A 23285-nucleotide genomic window follows, 5' to 3' on the forward strand; every position below is an offset into this window, starting at 1 on the left:
GCTAAAGATGACCACAAAACCTGCAAGAAGTGTGATGTGCTTTCCCACTTTTAGGACACTATAGATTGATTTTTCATTATTAACATTACACAACAGTTTCACATTCAAAAAGTAAAGCTTCAGCAAAGGAACCCACTTAGTTAAATGATACTGCTCTTTAAACAAGGTGTTGAAATAACCTAAACTATACCAGACAATAAAGAAAAAGATGACTCATTCCTAAATGAGCCTAAAGAAGATATGCCAACACAGGTCAATACGATTTTAGCAGGAAGAAAAGTGATAACGACAAAAACAAAGTTATTCTCTTCCTCATCACATTAAGCAGAAGTCATATCTGGATAAAAAATTTCTAGAGATAAACTTAGCTAAAGTTGTAATAAATTAGAAGGATAAGATATTTGATATACACTACCTTCAATCTCTGCTAATATAAGGAAACAATGATGTGGAATAAAAAGATACCCACTGAGCCTATCACTGGAATGCTAGAAGGCTCTCACACTTGGAGCAGGTTTTGGGTAACAGCTGTTCCTGGGGCAGCTAGGTGGCACAGTGAATAGAGCTCCAGCCTTGGAGTCAGGAGGACTTGAGTTCAAATTCAGCCTCAGACACTTAAGACTTACTAGCTGTGTGACCCTGGGCAAGTCACTTAACCCCAATTACCTCACCAAAAAGAAAAAAACAAAGTCAGGAAGACCTTAGTTCAGATCCTAGGTCAGACACTTATTAGCTGTGTGACCCTGATCAAGTTCTAACTTCTATTTCCCTACCTGTAAAATGAGGATAATAATATCACCTACCTAACAGGGTTGTTGTAAGGATCATATGAGTTAACATAGTAAAGTACTTTGCAAACCTTGAAGAACTACATAAATGCTAGGATTATTTCTTTCCTAGTCTTCCTTGATCTTAGAGCCTTGCCTCAATTTTACCTCAAATTTATGCTGCACATATCTTGTTTATTGTACACTGCTATTTGTATGGCCCACTCCTATAGGACTCGGAGCTTCTTGAGAGCAGGAATTGTTCTCTTGGGGATTTTTTACGGGATGAGAGGAGGTGTCTTTGTATGCCCAGCATTTAGCACGTGGGAGGCACTTAATAAATGCTTACTGACTTGACTTTCTAAAATAATCAAAAAGTGCTGATGGCCCTGAGGTGAAAAGTAAAAATAAAATTGATATAGTTACAGGAATAGGAGCATATAATTCAACTATAATCTTTTCACATATGCCTATATTTTTGTGGAGACTAGTTATTTAATTACCTCTGCTTCTACATCCACATTTTGCTTCAAAAGCAGTTTTAAAATGTCAACATGTCCATTCTGACTAGCAGCTTGCATGGCAGTGTGTCCAGCACATTGTCCATTTACCTGAAAAAACAAAATAAAATGAATGTTAGGATATCCAAGCATAACTCTAACCTCCCAAAAGATAGTACATGCAATGGTTTCTAAAATTCTAAAATGTCAGTTATCTTCACATATCTGTGATTACACAGGCTAATTCTTTTTTAATAGTCACAAATTCAGGGTGAATAGAGTATGAAGAAAAGTTTTTGATACTATCCTTATTTTTTCATTTATATTCTTAAATTTGAGCTATGTTTCTATCATGGAAGTAAATAGGATATTTGTTATTTTACAAATTTGTTATTTTATAAATTTTTAAAGCAAACTGCAAATAATAGAATTCACACTTTCAAGTCTCATCTTTTTTGCTTTATTTGAATACACTTTTGTTGGTGGTTACTAAGTTTAAGAGTAAATAATTTTTTTGAAGTTTTTAAATAGAAAACTTTTCATGAAGAACAGTTTGAGTTGTAGGATCTCTACCATATCATGCTGATCTAGCCACAATAATATCAAGAGTAATGGGGGCTGGGATTCTATTCCCACGCATATTCACTTCTAGAATCTGAAATCAATACCCTTTTTAAAAGCAACAAAACCAACAAAAATTTGACAGCACAGCATGAGAGTTACAGTGGGCACTCTAGCTGTTTTTTAATATGGTGACATGTTCACAGTAAATACTTAATAAATGTCTATTGACTGACTGCTTTTAGCTAGTTTTGCATTAGAAGGGGGTTGGAATGGGTAAAATGTACAGGTATATCTCATTTTAGCAAACAGATAACAACACGCTAGAGAACTTGGCTGAAGAGCAAACTCTATTTTCCCACTGCTTTCTATTAATAAAATTGGTTATGTTATAAATAAGCTCTAGAAAAACAGAAGGGGAGAAAATAGAGGGGAAAAAAAAACCCCAACTATGTTTCACAGGGCTTCTCTACTGAAAGCCAACAGTTTACAGGCAAACAAATATCCTCTCGTCATGAGTTTCTCTTGCAGAAAACCACTGGCTTTGTTGCCACAAACACTATGAGAAGGGTCATAATGCCTAACTTCCTTTATAGGCAACTGCATTTTGTGACAGCTACCTATGAAAAGTTTAGTAAGGTTAAGAATCAACTATGTCTGCTTAAACAACAGATTCACTCAAATCACTCACTGAGGCATTATAGCACAGGTCTGTGACCAAAAAAACCCTATTATTATATAGTCTCTGCCTCTTATTGCCATTTGTAACTGCTATCATTCCCTAAACCATAAACAAACAAGTAGCTATGATATTACTCTCCTTAATCACTATTCTTTAAACCATGAGTATAGAAATGAAGGAATTATATATTTTTCTAGAAGCCACCAAAAGAATATAATTATGATGTACAAAGGGACATTCTTTGTAGTTATGACTTCGTAAGAGGTAAATTCCTACATTTATTACACTGGAGGAAACTCAAAGTGTTTATAAAACTTCTCTTCCTCTCTTAAATTTGAGAGACTCAACTGTGTCACAGCAAATATAATGAATGATTTTGTCATTTGCCATCACTACTAACCTCATCTCACCTAATGGCTATACTCTAAAATTTCCTAAAGAGTGTGATGAGGACCCCTGGGGGACCAAGGAGTTACTGCAAGAGATACTTAATTCTACATATGCACCAAGCCGCCATTTATTTATTTATTTATTTAGCTCCATAAAAATACACAATATTTGTAATGGGGCTTTTGTAAACAATTTTATATTAATACTGCTTCCTTTTTTCTAAATGGAAAAGAAATTTCTTTGCCCTTTGGGAATAAGCATGACATTATCTTTGGACAAGACGCCCCTCTCAAAGTAGGCCATCTGAGTTACTAAGATTTCATGAGGCCCTTCTTATGGAAATATACATTTTAATTGGATTAAATTAAAATATCACAGTGGAACTGGATTATGTTATAGTGAAAGACAAAATGCAGTCAATGGAATTTAGTCATCTATTTTCTCAATGGATGTTAACAGTACAAATAATAGATCATTTATAAAGCATTTTAACATTTGCAAAACACTTTTACATACACTCCCATCTACTGTAACTACTATTACGTGGAAAATCTGAAATTTTTTAAGGTTAAATAGGTGCTCTACTTGAAAAAATTGGGAACCATGAGTTTGTACCAGACCTGCACAACTTGTGGCCCATAGGCTGCTTGCAGTACACCGAAAGATTTTGGGCAGCCCTCAAAAAACACAGAGAAGAATATCCTCTACACTTTTCACAGGCCACCCAAAATCCTTTGGCGGGCTTCAGGCTGTGCAGGCCTGGATGAGAACTAAAAAGGCAAAATCTGAAAACTACAATTACTTAGTTTCTACGGGCAAGTTTATATTTTTTGCTTTTTTAGAAAAAAGCAGAGTCCTGAATGCCTTATGATGAAAGAATTAAAAGAATTTAAGAGTTTGAAAGGACCTCAGTGGTTCTTCCCCTTAAAAATTTTAGTCCTCTCATTTCTAAAATACATAAAGAACTAGGTCAAATTTATAATACAAGTCATTCCCCAATTGATAAATGGTCAAAGGAAATGAACAGGCAGTTTTCAGAGGAAGAAATTAAAGCTATCTATACTCATATGAAAAAATGCTCTCAATCACTATTGAATAGAGAAATGCAAATCAAAACAACTCTGAGATACACATCACACCTATCAGATTGTCTACCATGACAAAACAGGAAAATGATAAATGTTGGATAAAATGTGGGAAAATTGGAACACTAATGCATTGTTGGTAGAGTTGTGAACTGATCCAACCATTTTGGAGTGCCATTTGGAACTATGCCCAAAGGGCTATAAAAATGTGCATACCCTTTGACCCAGCAATAGCACTTCTAGGGTTGTATCCCAAAGAGACTGTACAAATGGAATGTACAAAAATGTTTACAGTAGCTCTTTTTGTGGCAGCAAAGAATTGGAAATTGAGGGGATGCCCATCAATTTGGGAATGGCTGAAGAAGTTGTAGTATATGAATGTAATGGAATACTATTGTCCTATAAGAAATGATGAGCAAGCAGACTTCAGAAAAGCCTTTCCTGGAAAGACTTATATGGACTGATGCTGAGTGAAGTGAGCAGAACCAGGAGAACATCGTACATAGTAACAGCCACACTGTGTGATGACTAACTTTGATAGACTTAACTCTTCTCAGCAATGCACGGATCTAAGACATATCCAAAAGTCTCATGATGGAAAATGCTATTCACATCCAGAGAAAGAACTATAGAGTTTGAATGCAGATCAAAGCCTATTATTTGCTCTTTTTTTTCTTCTATTTTGTTGTGTTTCTTCTTTCTTGTGGTTCCTGCCATTGGTTCTAATTCTTCTTTACAACATGACTAATGTGAAAATATGTTTAACAGGAATGTATATGTAGAGCCTATATCAGATTGCACACTGTCTTGGGGAGGGAGGCAGGAAAGGAGGGAGAGAAAACTTAAAACTCAAAAGCTTAAGAAAGTGATTGCTGAAAACTAAATTAATTTTTAAAAAAATTTTAGTCCACGGAATTCTATCTATTTTTTCTTTGAATCTTTTGAAATCTGCTTTTCTAAATCCTAGGGTACACATAAGACTATTTCTGGATTTCTTCCCCTCTACCAAAAACTGTAAGAGGCATGTTCAGTTCCTCAAGCGGCCCCCTTTATTTCCACCCTAGCAATCAGTACCACCCTATTAGTGAGAATCAGATGCAGAACAGAATTTCCCATTATTGGTTCCTTCATCTTTTGAAGGATAAAATTTTCATAAAGACAAATCAAGAAATCATAAGCTACTTCACTTTTGGCAGAAAGAAAAAGCCTCAAAAATCCAAATAACTAAAGTCCCCCACCATTACTACTAGATCATGCCTCATTAGGCTAGTGATCTGTTTCCCAAACTCTTCTATTTTATCGTTCTGTCCCTGTCTTCTGTTCTATACTCCAAGGATATAATCACTTTTGATTCTCCCTCCTTAGTTTCATCCAAATGCTCTCCAACATGCTTCTTCTTCCCTTTCTTCACATGGGTGTACCCTCTGAATATACAATATTATACCAATTTTTCTCCCCACCATTTTTACCTATCCTGCTTCTTTTAAATAGGAGCAAGGACACATGTTTGAATAGAAAGAAGAGAGACCTAAGTTGCAGTGACATCTCCTTGATCATAAAGGACCTTATAAAAACAGTTATAGTATAATGCTAACAAGGCCAAAACCTCAAATTTCATCCCTAAATGTCAATTTCATTCACATCCAATGTCAAAGAATTCACCTTTAACTCAAGCTAGTTATTTTGCACACATGGGTTTTTGGTGACAAAAGAGCCTTGAGAGTGTATAGCTTGATTCAGGGAAAATACATATAAAAACAATCTCAAAGCATATGTCCTACTGATGATGAGATAGTAGAGTGATTATATATGCATATATGCCTTATATATGATTTTCCATATATACGTATTATATATGTGAAGTACATACACACACTACTTTCAAAAGAATTTAGCTTGACAGTTTTTCACACAAAATAAGGTGAGAAAGCTTATTATTCCCTTTAAAAAATAGGGGATAATAAGAATAACAAAGTTGTTTCCCATCAAATAAAGGACAACCTAGGTCAAACTTTTATTCTGGAAGAAAAAAACTGATATCAAACTTCTCCATAAGGAAACCGAATCATCTGAAAGTGAAAAGGGTTGTTAAGTTTAGAGACATTTATAAATTACAAATGCTCACATCAACATCTGGTCTCTTTAATAAATCTTCTACTTTAGCAACATCTCCATTAGCAGCAGCTTTAACTAATTCTTCATTAAGGTCCCCAGACTCTTGAGTTTCAAATAGTTTCTTCAAGAGTTGAGATAGCCTCTCTGAAAATACAAAGTACAATTGTGGGTATAGGAAAATGATGGAACTCAGAATTTAAAACATTAGAAGACATGTTTTCCTAGAATTACTAGATTACTTCTAGAATTATTATGTTTCAAACTATTTTCTTTTTTCCTATATTACAAATAATTTATCATATAAGCCATAATTATACGATCTGAAATTATGGTAAACTGTAGAAACCAGTACTATGTGTTTCTTCAAAATCACTGTTTAATGAATTTGGAAACAGATTTGCATAGTAAACACAATTCAAAAATTTGTATTTGTAACAAAGATATTATAAACTGACATACTATTATGGAATTCACATTGAAAAACAAATTTTTTACATTGCTAAAAGACTGGTATTTGAAAAAATGAAAATAATTATCCCAACTTTCACTTTCAAGCACAACAGATTTTATAGTTAGTCCTACTAAAGTCTTGGGAATTCTATGTTCCACAATTATAACAATTCTTTATAATATCACATATTAAGTTTTTGTAAAAATGGTATTTAATCTTTTTTTAGTTGAGACTACAATCCTAAATCCTAATGATATATTTCTAAAGTTACTATCTGCTTTGTTTTAATCAAAATACGGCATAACCAGCTAGAGGGTTACCACTTGCATAAACTATTTTCACAGGCAATCCTCATTCCTGCTAATCTGAACCAAAATAGCATCAGCCACTATAGGTGCTCACCAACAAAAAGCCTGCTACAACCCGGTTCTTATATACAATTACTGAAAAGGAAAGCAAGTAGAGGAAAACTGGAAAGATACCATACACCTTACTGTACTCCCTCTATCTACTTATTATATTTACTTATCACTGCCAGAGGATGATTTGCTCCAACTTGAAGCAAACTATCTAATTAAAACAAGAGAAACAAGAATGGAGAGCACTATAAAATAACACAGTAGGTCATCCAAACTTTTTATGTAACTTATTTATAATTAAAATTATACCTTGTCCTTGAAGACATTTAAAAAATAAACTATATATTTTTTTAAAGTACATACCACCAGATGCATTGCTAATAGCTGATCCTGCTGATGCCACCTTGGAAACAGCTGCAGGATTATATGTCCAAGATGTCCCACAAACTTCTACCTTTAAATCACTGTCTGAATAAATCTGCTGTACACGGCCAACTTTGCCTAAGGTCTTAAAGATATGACAAACAGCCATAAATTTTCACATATAAAATGACTGTTACAAAATTATTTGCTTGTCATATTAATATATTTTTAAATGATACCTGAGTTGAGCTTTTATCTCAAAGAAAAAAAAATGCTAATCTTACTGAAGTAGGTTCTATGTCTGTGAACTAAATAGTACAATGTACTAATATATAAAATTAGTACCTGCAGTTTTATTAACAAATCTCCCTAAAATAAAATCAGAATTATTACTGAATAGTTTCACAAAGAATAAAAACAAAGATTTAACAAAATCATTCAATCTACCATTTTTCATAAAAATCCCCCTTTCATCATACACTGAATTTTTTTTTTTTTAAATAAGACATATTTTTTAAAATAAGACCCCTTCTCCTCCTTACAAGCTACCTGTATATTAGGGCAATTAGCCAAAAAAGAAAAACAAAACCTACAATAAACAACATTCAGATTATACAAATGAGCTCTCTCTTCAAGGACATCATATAAGGCAAGTGTTCAAGCTAATTTATCACAGAAATTAATGTTGTTAAGTAGTTAACGCAAAATATTTAATCTTCAAGTAAAGTTCTAAAGTGAAAATACACGGAAAGGGCAGCAGAAACCTTCTGACAAAATAGATAAATAAAATAACTACTAAAAGCACTAAATCACAATGACTGCAAGCCTTCCGAGGGGAAAGGTCCTGAGAAATCATCATTTTAAGTGTCAATGTTTCTTCACCTCAGAAACCACAACAGTGAGTACATCTGGAGAGATATTAACTACTGTATCAAATCAATAAAATACCAGTGTATGCAACAGTTTTGCCCCATAGCAAAACTCATTTTCAAACCAGAACTTATATTGAAGTTCTAGTACATAGCTGATTTTTAAAATCAAATATTAAGCTTTGGAATCTTGAAAAATTATGGAAAATATTTAAGTGCTGTAGCCTCAAAAGGAAAGAAGCATTATTTTCATAACTCACATTTCTATAGCTCTCAAGGTTTACCAAGTTCTTTCTTCCCAGCACTCCTGTGAAGCAGGTAGTGCAAGCATTTATCCCCATTTTAGGGGGGGAAATGAAGTCCAGAGAGACTAAGTAATTGTTCAAGGGTCACAAAGCAGGGCCTACATCAGGCTTCTGATTTTCCACAACACCTCTCTAGAATGAAAATTTAGAGCATGACAATTTTCACTGTAAATAATGACAAAAAGGATCCCAAAACACAACCTTTCAAAAATAAAATTAATTATATGTGAAGTGCCAATTAATAATGCTTTTCTCAGTGCCTAACTCAGGTTACAGAAAAGTCTATCTTTTCTATTCACTATCTCTGGAGGGATAGAATTTGTAGTCTATGAATTTTAAGTCTAAATCTTGACTCACACTTACAGTAATTGTATGAACATGGCCAAATCACTTAATCTCTCAAAGTTTCAGTTTCCTTTTATGTAAAATGGGAATAAATTTGAGCTATTATTATTGCTAGAAAGTGAAGCAATGGAAGAAATATCTCTGGGAAGGAAATTTAACTTTTCTATATTCCTTATCTTCCCCCCCTTTATTAATTCTTCTTAACTGAAAAAAAAAATTAAAGGCTCAGCTTTCAATAAATAATAGCTCACCCAACTCTGGGAAATTTTACACTGTTGTGGTTTTGAGAATTTATCTGCTTACATATCTAAACGAAATATAAACAAACAAGTTCACCTAATCAAATGTCCCATTTTTATATACTTACAGGAAGCATAGCTTCTGCCCATTCACCATGACCTCTTTGTAGAAGCTTAATTCTTTCTAGATCGTAACAAACCTGAACAAGGTCACCCACTTGAAACTGTGAAGTACCCCCTTCTGCACCCTGTGCAGCATCCCCACTTCGGACAACATTAGCTTTAGTGAGAACAGCTGGATTGAAGGTCCATCTGCAAAATAAAATTAAGTGGCAAATTATATTTACTCATTTTTTAAAAATTCTTCATGTTGAACTATTTTTTACAATGAGTTTGCTAAGGAAAATATTTTTAAATGTCAGCAACAAAGTTGATCTTCAAAATATTTGTAAGATATTTTAATTTTTTAAAAGAAATTGTAATGTTCTTTTAAAATCATTTTATAATCAATTTGTGAGCATACAATCCACTATAATCAGTTCATATATAATTACACAGGGTACACATACACACACATACATAATCAATTTATGATATTTCCTCATCTATAGATTTGTAAGGAACAGGACCACTATTTTAAAGTAAGCTCAAATGAAAGTATACATCTGCCCCCCAAAAAAATAAAAATAGCATAAAGCAATATAATAGGTTACTGAAAACTTTGTCTGGAAAAAAAAATATTCATGATCTGGAAAAGTAATGGTGCCTAACAGCATATAGAAATGGAAATATTAAGGGTTTGGAAAATGAAAAAGCTGTAACTCAATTTTATGGTGATAACGCTTATGTAAGATTAAAAGGAAAGAAAAACCAATCTTTTAGAACATCTTTAACAATCTCATTGAGAAGACTTGTATCACGATATATAACAATTCTTCATTATCCATATTTTAGGAGAGGAAAATGAACATGGATAAGGCAAGAAAAAAATTTTAAATTATAAAATTTAAAATAATTTACATGTAGTATTTAAACTCACAAAATTTGTGGCTTGCACACAAAGTATGTTGACCTCTAAACTCCTCCTGCTTACCGTCAGACTGGGATTTCACTGCAAAGTAAGTTTTACTACAATGTATCCCTCCAAAAAGGGGTGGAGTGGAGAGTCCCTTCTCAAAGTATTTACCTAATTCTTAATTAAGAAAAATCAGAACCAGAAAATAACTCCAGGGTTATTCTATGCTAGTCTCTGCGTAAGGTAAACAATGCCGGAAGCTAACAGCCATGTATGGAGGGAGCACAACAGAATGTAAGAACACTAGATCTATAGTCAGAAGACAGGTTTGACTTGGAGCTTTGCCAGTTACTGAGCAAGTCCATTAGCTTTCTTTCCATACCAAAAAATAATGATAGTATTGCTAACCAGTATATACTTTTGAGCACTGTTTTTGCATTAAATTAAATGATGTATATAACATGATATAAAATTTAAGCAACTATTAATATTGTGCCTACCAATTCTATTTTAAAAATACCTTCAGAAATGGAAATTCCACAACTCCCCTAATTCATTGTCCCTATAATCAATTACATCATTTAACTAGATTCCTTTGCCTACATAAGGAAAAAGAGGAAAACTGGCTAGTGTACTTGAATAACCCTTAATATAATGATAATCCATAGCATAATCAATAATGTGTTGGCCTTAGAGTCAATACACCTCCATTCAAAAAATGACTCTTCCCTGTCGCCAACCCCCACATATACTAGCTATGTTACTCTAGGTATGTCATTAAACCTTTTAGCTTCCATTTACTCACCTACACAATAAAGATAATATCGTTAGTACTTACCTCATGGGGCTGTTGTGAGGATCAAATGACAGAATGTATTTAGAGTACTTCTCAAACCTTAAAGCACTTTTTAAGTGTCTCTTTGTATTACTAATATTATTAATCTCTTTCTATCTTTTTCCATGGAGTTCAGAAAGAAACAGTCCTGGGACAAGTCACTATCTTGCTATTATTCTTTTACTGTTAATGCTCTTCAAACTACTGCATAGGTGGAATAAAATAACTGCTTTTTTTAATGAATAAAAAGCACTGGAAGTGGTTTTATTATTACTGTCATGGTTAAAAAACTTGAGCTCATTTCACGATTTCTTTACAAGGCCTATTTAATCTCTCTCAATACTCTCTTGGTCATTTCTACATCTTCTTAGGGTCATCACACATCTCAAAATGTGACTCTCAAAATCAGATGGTCAACTCTTAGGACCTAACCAAAGCCAAGCAAAACAGAATTATCTTCTAATTCTTGAATATCACCTTCCTATTAACTTTCTAATAATATGCAAATGTAAATAAAAAGGTACAGTATTTCTTATTCAGGGGCAGTATTCTATGATACATTACAACTTCTAGCACTTTCTCTGCTTCATTTGTTCCAGGTCAGTCTTACAAAATCTTTTTTCCCTAGGGATAGAAAGAGAGATTAGACCTGTAATTTCATTGGCATAAGGAAACTTCCTCTACCAATGTAGGTCAGCACCATCTTTGTAATGTATAATATTAGAGAGCTGCCTAGGGTGCGTAAAGGTTAAAGAGCCTGCCCAAGGTCACAGTGAGAGGCAGGATTTCCTTATGTTTTATTTCTCCTCCTAAAGTGGAATACTTTCAGTTTTTCTCTATTAAGTTAAATTCTACTTGGTCTCCACATTAAAAAGCTTTTTAGTTACATTCATTTTATTTTCTAACTTTTATGTACACATCCTAAGTGTGTTACTATCTAAAATTGAGTATCACCAACCTATTGCCACTCGGGTACTGTACTACAATGTCATGATCTTCATCAATGCCACAAACTGTTCCAGTTGTAGTTAAAGTCTCAAACATGCCATCAGTCCATCCTCCATGCCCATGTTGCAAAGACTGTACAATTTCTAGATCAAGATCTATGTTTACTAGGTCACCAATCTGTAGTCCACCAGGATTCCGGTTACCATTCTGCTCACCTGTAATTGGGGGGGAAAAGGGAACAGTCATAGGAAGGACCACTGGATTATAACAAGCATAGTTACCGTGATTCCGTAGAGCAAATACTCTAGCTGCTATCTCCACTGAAAGGGTTTTTGTCTTGTATTTTCAGAAGTACAGACTCAAAATGAGTTCAGATAAAATATGAGATTCTTGAATCAAACATTTAATTTTCCTGTTTTTCAAAGAAGTCAAGTAAATCATGTTTTTGCCTTTTGTGATTCACTAAAACCTTTTATACTAGAGAGAGGAAAAAAAAAGTTCACTACCTAAATTTACACATTACACAAGCTACTCTATATTGACAAAATGAAATAACTAGATGACTATAGGGTAATGAGTTAAAATATAGTTAACTGGAAGTAATTCACTTAATGGAATCTGTTCTACTGATTAGTTGTGGGGTTTTCTTTTTTTTGCTTTTCTTTCCCAAGAAATAGTGTACCCAAATTTTAAAACAAAAACAAAAATGTTCCTGCAAAAATTTAAGTCCATGTTTTACTACAAAGTTCAAATGAGCTAACTTTTTAAAGAAATCTTAACAATGAATTCTTTTCATGATTAATTGCTGACTTGGTAAATTTCTTTTGCATCATTATTAAAAGTAACTAGATTGAAATGAGTTTAATTCAGTTCAATTCAAACATTTATTAAGTGCCCTGTAAGAAGCTGTTCCCGGTACCAGGGATACAAAGACATAAACAAAAACAATCCCAACCCTTAATAACCTTACATTTTACTCAGGAGACGCAGTGAACACGTATACAGATAAATAAATATACAAGGTAATTTAAAGACAGAGAGCATTTACAACTGGGAGAACTAGGAAAGGTCCCATAAAGGAGATGGCACCCAAGCTGCATCTTAAAGGAATCTAGGGATTGCAAGAGGTGAACACTGAGTGCTTAACTTGTTCAATGGCACATAGATGAGAGTTAAATGTTAGCAAAAGCTAACGGAATACTTTGACCGGAATGAAGAAACACATAAGGAAGAAAACATGAAATAAGTAACATGAAAGGTTGAGTGCCAAATTATGAAGGGCCTTCAGTAATGACTTGGTATTTTTTAATATCATAGGAAACCACTGAAGTATCATCAGAGTAGTGTTTTAGGAACAATAATTTGGCACTGTGAAGAATAGATTAGAGACATGAAGGTCAACAAAAATTATTTTAAGCACTCCCCTAAAACACAGAACTATTAAGATGAGTCTACCACATAAACAGCTACCAAAAAACCTGGTTAAGAATATGGCCTAACACTCTGACATTTGTAACACTAATTGACCATTAACTTATTTATGTAATCTGAGTCCCAAAATCCACATGTAAGGGACTCCTGCCTCACTGGTAGAGGTCAATCAATTCCCCCTGTGTGAGAAGCAAGCAAAGTTAGTAAGAACATGAGCGAGGAAAGCTATGCTTCCTTCAGACATTCTTTGAGACTCTCTTCAAGTCACTTCAGGCACTTCTGGCTTCCAGCTTTTGAGATAGAAGATGGAAGATGCCAACTCCACTACAGGCTGCTGAAGAAGAAGATTCTGTAGCAAGTAATTGTAGTTTGCTACAATTGAAAGTTTGGGAAATTTCCTCTTGGGTGAAATCTAGTACTGTATCTCTAGATAAGCTGAGTTACCTTGCTCCCAATGAGAGAGCTCCTTCACCCTGTATTGCCTGTTACACATTTTTCTATGTATACTTTCTCCGGTTTCTGTTTTGCTGTCAACTTGGATAAATGGATTTCTTTGCTATCTGGTATATGTATTCATTGAGGAACTAGTATTTGGTGGGAAAGGGGTCAAACCTTGGATATAAAGCTTTGGTCCTCCTTTCACCCATTAAGAAAGAGCTATCATAAGTTTAGCAGCTGGCTCCAATCTCCCATTTCTCTTGACAGGTATTAAATTCTCCCTAAATGAGGCACATGATACCCCTATTCTACACATGAGGGGACTCATTCATTTAATTTATAATTACATACACAAGGCCTAGTAAGGAAAACCAAAGCCACAAGAAAAAAAATATATCAAAATAATCAGGCGTATTGTCACATCAGGATACTCTCAGGATGAAACCAATGCTGTTTCACAATAATACTGTTCCTAAATTAAAATCAAATTCTACCACAGTCTTAAAGAATTTGTGACTAGAAGGAGAGATCTAGGCTAACACTTTTATTTTATAAGAAAACACAACAACCAAAAACAAACAAACAACAAAAAACACACCTCACTGTAACATATATCCTAAGCACCCACCAATTCATCATATTAGGTAGAAGATATGACAATAGGTATAAAAAAATTTTTTAAATCAAACACTATGAACTAAATTACCTATGCAAATGGAAAAGAACTATATCAGTACAGAAATAGAAATCTAGGATCTTATTATGAAAGTTCTATTATGATCTACAAGTCAAAGCAGTTACTTTATAATGCAAACTTTTTATGAAGACTTTAATTTATGGTATTGTATGTTGATTTACATCTGTTCCCAAGCAAGCTTCCTAATTAAGTGCTTCTAGTTACTGGCTACTTTCCTACAAGGGACAGTGTTTGTACCCTGAAACCCTCAAAAGTGCAAAAAAGACAGAAGCCTAGGGCCTAAGGGTAGAGAGAGCCTATCAAGGCAAGAAAAACATAAGGTAAGCATCTTCATTGCTTGCATATACCCTCTCCACTGGGGATACTACTAGCCTAATTGTTTAGTGTTTAATCATAACCCTAGGCCAACACAAGTGCTACAAATAGAAAGATTTACTGTACTGTAAATAATAAAGGGAATAGGAAGGCTCTGACTGGGAAAAGCAGGCCAGGTATGAGGGACAAACAAAAGGTTAGAATGCTGAACATTAAGTCAGAGTCGTTAGGAGTTTTTTGTTGTTGTTACTGTTACTGTGTTAAACAAGTATTTTATTGATTTGTTTTCTTTAATGCACATCACTGTCATTTCCTAATGATGCTCCCTCTCCTTGATGCCATAAAATTCTCCCATGCAACTTATAACTAAGAAAAACAAACCAAATCATTGGCCATGTCCGACAACATACACCTATGAAATGTCTTTGATATACTAACAGAAAATGTGAATCAACGATAAACTGTAAAGTCAACAAGCACTTTCTATGTGTAACACATTGTGCACTGGATGGAATGAAGAGCATAACGCTCTAAGATGGGAAAACAGGAAGAAAAACTATATCCAAAATGTTCCCCACAATTTTTATTGACAAATTCATTCACTACCATTACTCCAATCATCCTCTTCATATAGATAACTTCTAAATATTTACAACCAACACGAACTTTCTCCCAAGCTTCAGACCCCTATCTCCAATTGCTTACTGGTCGTTTCCACCTGGGTTTCCCATTAGCACCTCAGATTAAACTTTCATTTCTCCCAAAACCTGTTCCACTCCTAACTTCCCTGTTTGGATTTTTTTTTTCTTTTTTGGCTTTTTGGTGAGGCAACTGGGGTAAATTACTGGGCTGGGGTCACACAGCTAGTAAGCGTCAAGTGTCTGAGGCTGGATTTGAGCTCAGGTCCTCCTGACTCCAAGGCTGCCGTTCTAACCACTGAGCCACCTAGTTGCCCTTTCTGTTTGTATTTCTGACACCACCACTGACTTACCACATTCAAAATATCTGGTGTAGGCTTTTGCACTTTGTCCTCTGCCTAACCTCTTCTGAGATGTGAAGCTTTGGACAAGTTACCTCCTCACTTCTGGGAACTTTAGGTTCATCACTGAGTAAGTCAGATTAGATGCTCCAGAATGAAGGGACAAATGTGTTAGTCTATTCAATTCTATAACACCTCTCTCATTCTCTCTCTGTCCCCTTCTCTCTATTCCCACCAGCACCACCTTAGTACAAGCTCTCATTACCAAACTCTAGGACTTTTACAAAAATATCCCAAAATAGCAATCCACTCCTCTGTGCTTTCCCCTCCCCTCAAATACACCTTGATTCAGTTGTAAAAGTAATTTTCCCACCATCTTAAACTCCTTGACTCAACTCCACTGTCTCTGTCATGCCTCCATCTTCACCTCCTTTTTTTTTTCCAGCTTCTTATTGTTGTGTTGCGTTCTTCCATTAGATTATAAACTCCTCGAAGGCCAGCACTATCTTTCTTTTTCATACTTCTATCGCCAACACTTAGCATTATGTCTGGCACATACAGATCTGATATAGAGATCTGCTAATACCACTCTTTCATGCTAAAGCTTTAAATGTGTGACAAATAAGGACTTTGCAGAGAACAGACTGATGGCTTAGAAAGCTGTTACTGATAGTGAAAGTTCTTGCATCCAACAAGTCTCTCTCTCAGTCTTTCCATATTGTACAAAAAAGGAAGCTAGGACAGCTAGGGGGCACCATAGTGCATAGAGCACCTGGCCTGGAGTCAGGAACACCCACCTTCATGAGTTCAAATGCAGCCTCACACACTTGCTAGTTGTGTGACCCTGGATAAGTCACTTAACCTTGTTTGCCTCAGTTTCCTCATCTGTAAAATGAGCTGGAAAAGGAAATGGCAAACCACTCCAGTATCTTTGCCAAGAAAATCCAAATGGAGTCATAAAAGAATCAGGTACAACCAAAAAAACAACTAACAAGAAGCACTGATTCTGGAAAAGGTATGTGTCAATTGGCTCCCCTATGGCCTATCTCACCATTCCTATTACTTTCCAGACCAAAACACCCTTCCCTGGCCACCTCTTCCCTATCTCTCTCTACTGGAGTACAGAGACGGCCTCAATTCAAGATTTGTATTTCCAGGGCTTTACCACATAGCAAGCACTTACAAAAAGTTATCCATCCAATCATTCAGAGACTAGTCAAGTATCAGCTAGCACCCCTGCTAGACTGTGAGTATCTCCAGATGTCAGGAGACATCACTGAAATCTTCATTTTCTGTATCTTTCTCAGTCCAACCTGGCACCATGTATGCCCACAGTAACACATAATAATGCTTACTCATGAAGTGGTAAAAAGAATAGCAGTCTAGGGATGAGGAGACAAATAGCTTGCTTTTGAAGATCCTCAACAATGTAACAACATCCTATCTTTAAGCTTTATGTAACATTGTCTTCTTCCACATCTGCTATGGACTATTTGATGTCCCCTGTAAATGCTCATCTGTGCTTTTGCTAAAACACTCCCTCCCCTAAACTTCACTTCCTGAAACTTCACTTTAAAGCCCAACTCAAATGCTACTGCCTCAATGAAGCCTTCCTGATATCTCGTCCTGCTCCCACTAGACTCTCTGCCTTAGTAACAATTCTTTCCACCCCAGCCCTCTAAAAGCACTTGGATTACCAATCTCCTATGTGCTTCTACAGCATCTTCTATTACAAGTATCTGTACATGTGTCAAACTCCTCTCATAGATGTTAAGCTCAAGGAAGACAGAGACAGTCATTTATTTTATGACTTCATCTCCTCCATCATCTCCAACAGCACCCCTGCAATGCAGCAAGTTCTTCAAGTTTTTGGAAGTTGAAGGTGAAAGCGGAAATCCAGAGATCCTTTAAAAGGCCTGTATCGGAGCAGCTAGGTGGCACAGTGGATAAAGCACCGACCCTGGAGTCAGGAGGACCCAAGTTCAAATCCGGTCTCAGACACATAACACTTACTAGCTGTGCAACTCTGGGCAAGTCACATAACTCCAACTGCTTCACCAAAAAAAAAAAAAGGCCTGTATCACAGGCTGGGAAAAAGACATACAAAGACCTGGGGTGAGCCTAAAAGCACTGTAGGCAACGGCTTGACCCAATACCGGAAGGCATAAAGAGGGCAGTTTTATTTATCAGAAGAACTATAACCATAAATGCCAGAGTCTAAAGAAAGAACTCATAGATTAAATGGGAATGACAATATGAAACACCTAGAAGAAAAAACTATCACTTGAAATCTTTGACCTACTACAGAAGCAGCTATAGGATTCAGTGACTTCCCCCTTGGTAGAACTAAAGTATAACCCAACTCCGACAAATGTGGAGGATGAAATTTCCTTACACTTCAATAACGTTTAGTAAATAACTTGCATGTGCTAGAGGTTATAGACAAGAAGATAGTTCTGATGTTTCAAAAGAAGCCAGAAAAATGGACAAAAAGGCATGGACCTACAACCATAGTAACTGAAAAGGAAAAAAATCCCAGAATGTTATTCTTCTTCACTGCTACTATCCAAGATTACAAATCAGAGATAAAAGGAGATTCTGTGTCCCATTTCATCACAGATAGAGTCAATAAAAAATGCATGATCACTACTTTTACATTATTTTTGATCCCCAAGTATAATCATTAATGTTTCTAACCTTTCTAAAAAAAAAACAACTATTTTGCTTTAAATATGTGATTTTTAAAGGTCTCCCCTTTTTTGAAAAAATTAGGTCCCAAGATCACAGATTTAGAGCTCGTTATTAGGGACCTCAGAAGCCTTTGGGTCCAACCTCACCTTAAAGCCGGAGAAACTGAGGCAGAAAATTGCTAATAACTTGGTAATAAAATTGTTAATAACTAGGATCAAAAAGCAAATAAGTAATTCATGACTCAGGATGTGAACCCAAGTCTTTTTGCCTCCAAGTCTAACGCCCTATCCGCTACACCATGATGCCAATAAAATAAGAAATGTACTCTAATTTGCACAAGAGATGTGTTCCTAGAAAATCAACATTAAAATAGTTTAAGTGATTTTTATTGCTTATATCAACTTAAATAAAACTACATTTACCACCTTAACTAAAGTATTCAGGACCATTGACTTTATTTACCTACCCTACCTGTAAATTATTTCCCTTCTGTGAAACCTAGAATCTTGGAAGATGTCTTTTATATATAGTAACAGTACTATTAGCACCATGCAAGGTAATCAGTGTACACAGTTACCAAATCTTAAAAAACTGATTCCATGAATATGACACAATTAGAAAGGCACTGATCAAAAATGTACTAAATTGAAAAATGAAATTCTTGAATTTAAGGACCTAATGAGTTAAAATATTGGACAAAACATTGGCTCATGTGAAAGGATAATGAAAATTGTCGTGGGGCATATCACTAGGCAAGCTATTAAATCCAATAATGTTGCCAGTTACAAAAAACTTGATAGCAAACAATCTTTTTTCCTGTTGTTTGTAATGTGACTGAATTTATAACATCTTCTATTTCCAAGTATATTTTATTCAAAACAACCTTATGTTATATGAAACCACTTGTAGTAGGCTCTTTAAGAAATTATTTGCAAATAGTTTACTTCTACGGTTCTGCCTACGGTGTGTTTCCTGGAAGTAAAGGAATATAAAAGAAAAAGCCACTACAAAACAACTGAAAGCACATTTTAGAAAAAGCTATATAATTCATATGAGACCACTAACTATATTTATCTATTTAACATGTTGACTTTTCTGTATGGGTAATGCCTGTATGGTCCTAATGCCTTAGGACTATAAATGGTCTTTGCTGCTAATAAATACGAGACTACTTATAAGACCAAATTATGAGACATCTCAGAAACCAATTACATGGATCACTTTCAGTAGCATAACTGGGGTACACAGTACCAAAAAATAACCTGAAGACAAGCATCATACACATACTGCCAGGAGCAGGGCAGAATAACAGAAAAGAATACTAGCCTTGAAAACCAGGAGGGACTAACTTTGAATATTGACACAGACAATGATACTTTGTGTTACCATGGACAAGTCATTTAACATCTCTGAACCTCAATTTCTTATGTAAAATGAGGATAAAAATACATGCATTATTTACCTTACAAGTGTTATGAGCATGAAAAGAGGTAACATACAAAAAGTGTTTTGTAAACCTTAAAGCACTGTATGAGGACTAGTTAATATGCTTATCATTGTCTATGAAGCCCAAAAGGACATAATTTGTATTTTTCTTTCAGCTTGCCTCGGGGGTAAAGAGACCACACAAGCAAGTTTGAGAGCCAAAGAGCCTAGTGAGGATCTTAACCAGGTAGACAGCATAAGCACAACGCCAAAAGTTCTCTTCGAAAAAAATACCTTTTAGAGACAAGTATCTTCAAAAGAGTTTGAAAAGAAATTTAGAGAGCCAAACGGACAGCACTAAGAACAGCTATGGGATTTTAGCAAAATGTGAAATCATAGAGGATAGGATTTTACAAAACTGATTTCAAGTAAAGAAATTTACAGGCAAAAGGCTAATATGATCTGCAAATTTTGTGCCTAGGCACAACTTGCATGAATAAACAAATCAGTAAAAACCTAAGTTAGTTTCTCTATGACAGATGGTGGTTAAGTGTTACACAGTATCTTAGTTTGGGCTGTTTTGTTGCTTTAGGAGCAGAGAGAACAATTTTATAAGAATGTAATGGAATTCTCCTAACAGTCAAATTTTAAGTGTTAAGTAAAGACTTATATTATAAATTTTTTTCAATCCAACAATCATTTATGAACCACCAATTTTGTACAAGGTTCTGTGCTAGGTATAAAGAAACATTAAAAAAATACCCTCTGCAATCAAAAAACCTATATACTGTAAGAGCGACTAATCTGGATCCCTACTACCTGATGACCATATACAGTTCCATCCCCCCATTGATTATGTTACCTCCAATTTTAGGAGTCCAAGCACCCCAGTTCTATTAAACTACTCAGCAGTCAGATTAGTATTTTATACAATGTTTAAAAAAAAAACCACAAGTTTTTCAGAAAATTATTTTAGCCCATGAAAAACATGTGAATTGTTTAGAAATGAAAAGGTGTATCCCTTTGGGTCAAAATTAGTAAGCAGGAAAAAATGGCCAATAAGGCATTTTACAAAACAGTGATTTTCCCAATCAACCTCCAAAGGTAATAACTGTCAGCCTAATAAACCTTAAAACTTAGTCAAATTTTTTATGAAACCAGACCAATTATTCAATAAATTGCTGTCATCTGCTAACTTACCTAGCACAGGGCAGTGGTCTCTGTAGAAAGAGCCTCCTTTAGCATCCTGGACACACTTCAAGTCAGACTAAAGGCAAGAAATCAAATGCATATATGAGAGATTTCAACAATATCTGAAACTAGAAGAAATGTGGGCAACTCAAAACTTATGTTAAAAGGAATCCTAGAGTAACTCTGGATTCATAGTGGTCATACTTTAACATGCTTTCAAAATCACATGTTGTGACATCTAAAGAACCTTTTAGCTCTAAATCAATGATCACCTGATTATTAAATACATTTAGGAATACATGGAATGATACCTTGTTTACTTTCTCAGCTTCATCTAAAGCCCCAAACCAAGAAATTAAAAAAACTTGTCAAATTGCCAAAACAATTCCAAATTAACTACTGGATTAAATAATTTTTAAATAGGTTGTTCAAAAGTCTCAAGATTTTCTGTCTTTTTTTTAAATAAGTACTGTCATTATGTTAATATATTTTAGTTGAACTGTCAGCATCACATTTAGTTCATTATAGATCATCCTAAAAGATGAACTATAACATTATTTAATATTTCAAAAATCCATTTTTATTTCCTTCAGGCAAAGAATTGATTGGAAGAAGCATTTAACAAGGAAACGATATTAAGGAAATAAAGTAGCAGCATCTGCACTCTCAGCATGAAAAAATACCACTTCCAAAAATGTGTGTCATAAATGATCATTCTACTGAACATTCATCATATACATGTGTGTATACATATATGCAGAGATAAGTTTATTCCACAAGAGTTTTCCAATTTAAAGAAAAAAGGAAAATTACTCTAAGTATATAATGATGCAATATATTTATCTAAAGTTTTGTTTTTGAACCACATCTATAAATCTATATAACCCCCACACCCATACATACTCACATATATGCACATGCCCACACACATATACACAATCTCATTTCAGCTTCAAAAAAACCTTGTGAGGCAGACAAGGTAGATATTACCAAGAAATGCCTATTTTTTTTTATTTGTTTTTGTTTTGTGAGGCAATTGTGAGTTAAGTGACTTGCCCAGGCTCACACAGCTAGTAAGTGTCAAGTGTCTGGTCTGAGACCGGATTTGAACACTCAGGTCCTCCTGACTCCAGGGCTGGTGCTCTATCCACTGCCCCAACTAGCTGCCCCCAGAAATGCCTATTTTTGAGATGAGGAAACCTGGTTTAACAAAATTAAGTGATCTACTTGAGGTCACACATCTAATAAATAATAAAATCACTAGTACCTATATTTCATAACTCCTAGTTTGAATCTTTTTACTATACTTATCTAACCTCTAATGTCACCTAGTTATTTCCCCTCACTTCTTAATAACACAATTACTTCAAGCACCATCCAATTTAACATTTTTAAGAAAGGACATTTAAACTAGAAAAAAAAGGGAGGGGCAAAAAACATTCATCTTAAAGATTATTACGGATTTTTAAAAATATTGTTGTCTAACTGAATCGCAAAGAGAAAATGAACAATTTTCCTTGAGAGTATTGACAAGCCTCAGATTTACACTTATCCTACTGAGCAGGAAAGAGTTTCTGATCCCTTACATCCTCCGTGCCACAGCCAGTAACAACTTATCCAATAGTTGGTTTCTTTGGTGCTTTATCAGACTATTGCAGTTTCTAAATGAAAAGGGAACTAGTTTTTCTTCCAGTCAAGGGCATCATGAAAGGAAAATTAGTAGAGGAATAGGTTCTATACACCCCCATGCTTTCCTTAATTTTCTCCTCAGTTATCCAACATCTTTCTCAGTATAGTAATTTCGGATGATCAATACAATATTTGCCTAAACAACAATAACAAAAAAAAATCCTTTATTTTGAAAATGATTTCACTTCTAACATATAATAGACTTGTTTCTGTAGAGAATCTTTCTATACCACAGTCTCTTAATACTACTGTCCTTAGTATTCACAGTTCTTTGTTTTACTGACCTCCTCAACTAGGTCCTTCTGATATTTAAGCAATCTAAGTGACCTTGGATGATGTTCAACATAAAACCAATACAATTAGCATTTATTAAGCTTCTCTAATGTGTAAGGATGAGGATACAAAAACAAAAACGAATGGTCACTGAATTCTGAGCTTACATTCTACTGGAAGACATACACAAGCAAACAGGTGAGAAATTATGAAGTAATTTAAGGAGAGCAAGAATACAAACTACTAGAGGGATCAGAAAAGGCTTCGGGTAGAAGGTGGTCACACACACACACACACACACACACACACACACACACACACACACAC

General features: G+C 34.8%; 1 protein-coding gene across 1 annotated transcript in view; it reads right to left on the bottom strand.

Annotated features, from left to right (window-relative positions):
- Nucleotides 1–23285, bottom strand: part of LOC114031822 (E3 ubiquitin-protein ligase MIB1) — a 144243-nt gene that overhangs the window by 85114 nt on the left and 35844 nt on the right. The window contains exons 5-10 of the mRNA XM_027846954.1: nucleotides 21006–21072; nucleotides 11840–12044; nucleotides 9160–9343; nucleotides 7274–7418; nucleotides 6111–6244; nucleotides 1271–1378 (exon numbers count right to left, since the gene is read on the bottom strand). Of these exons, the coding sequence (XP_027702755.1) occupies nucleotides 1271–1378; nucleotides 6111–6244; nucleotides 7274–7418; nucleotides 9160–9343; nucleotides 11840–12044; nucleotides 21006–21072 (843 nt within the window). The remainder of the gene's footprint in view (nucleotides 1–1270; nucleotides 1379–6110; nucleotides 6245–7273; nucleotides 7419–9159; nucleotides 9344–11839; nucleotides 12045–21005; nucleotides 21073–23285) is intronic.

This window comes from Vombatus ursinus, unplaced genomic scaffold (assembly GCF_900497805.2).
Source record: "Vombatus ursinus unplaced genomic scaffold, bare-nosed wombat genome assembly UNPS02015255.1, whole genome shotgun sequence".
Classification (NCBI taxonomy): Eukaryota; Metazoa; Chordata; class Mammalia; order Diprotodontia; family Vombatidae; genus Vombatus; species Vombatus ursinus.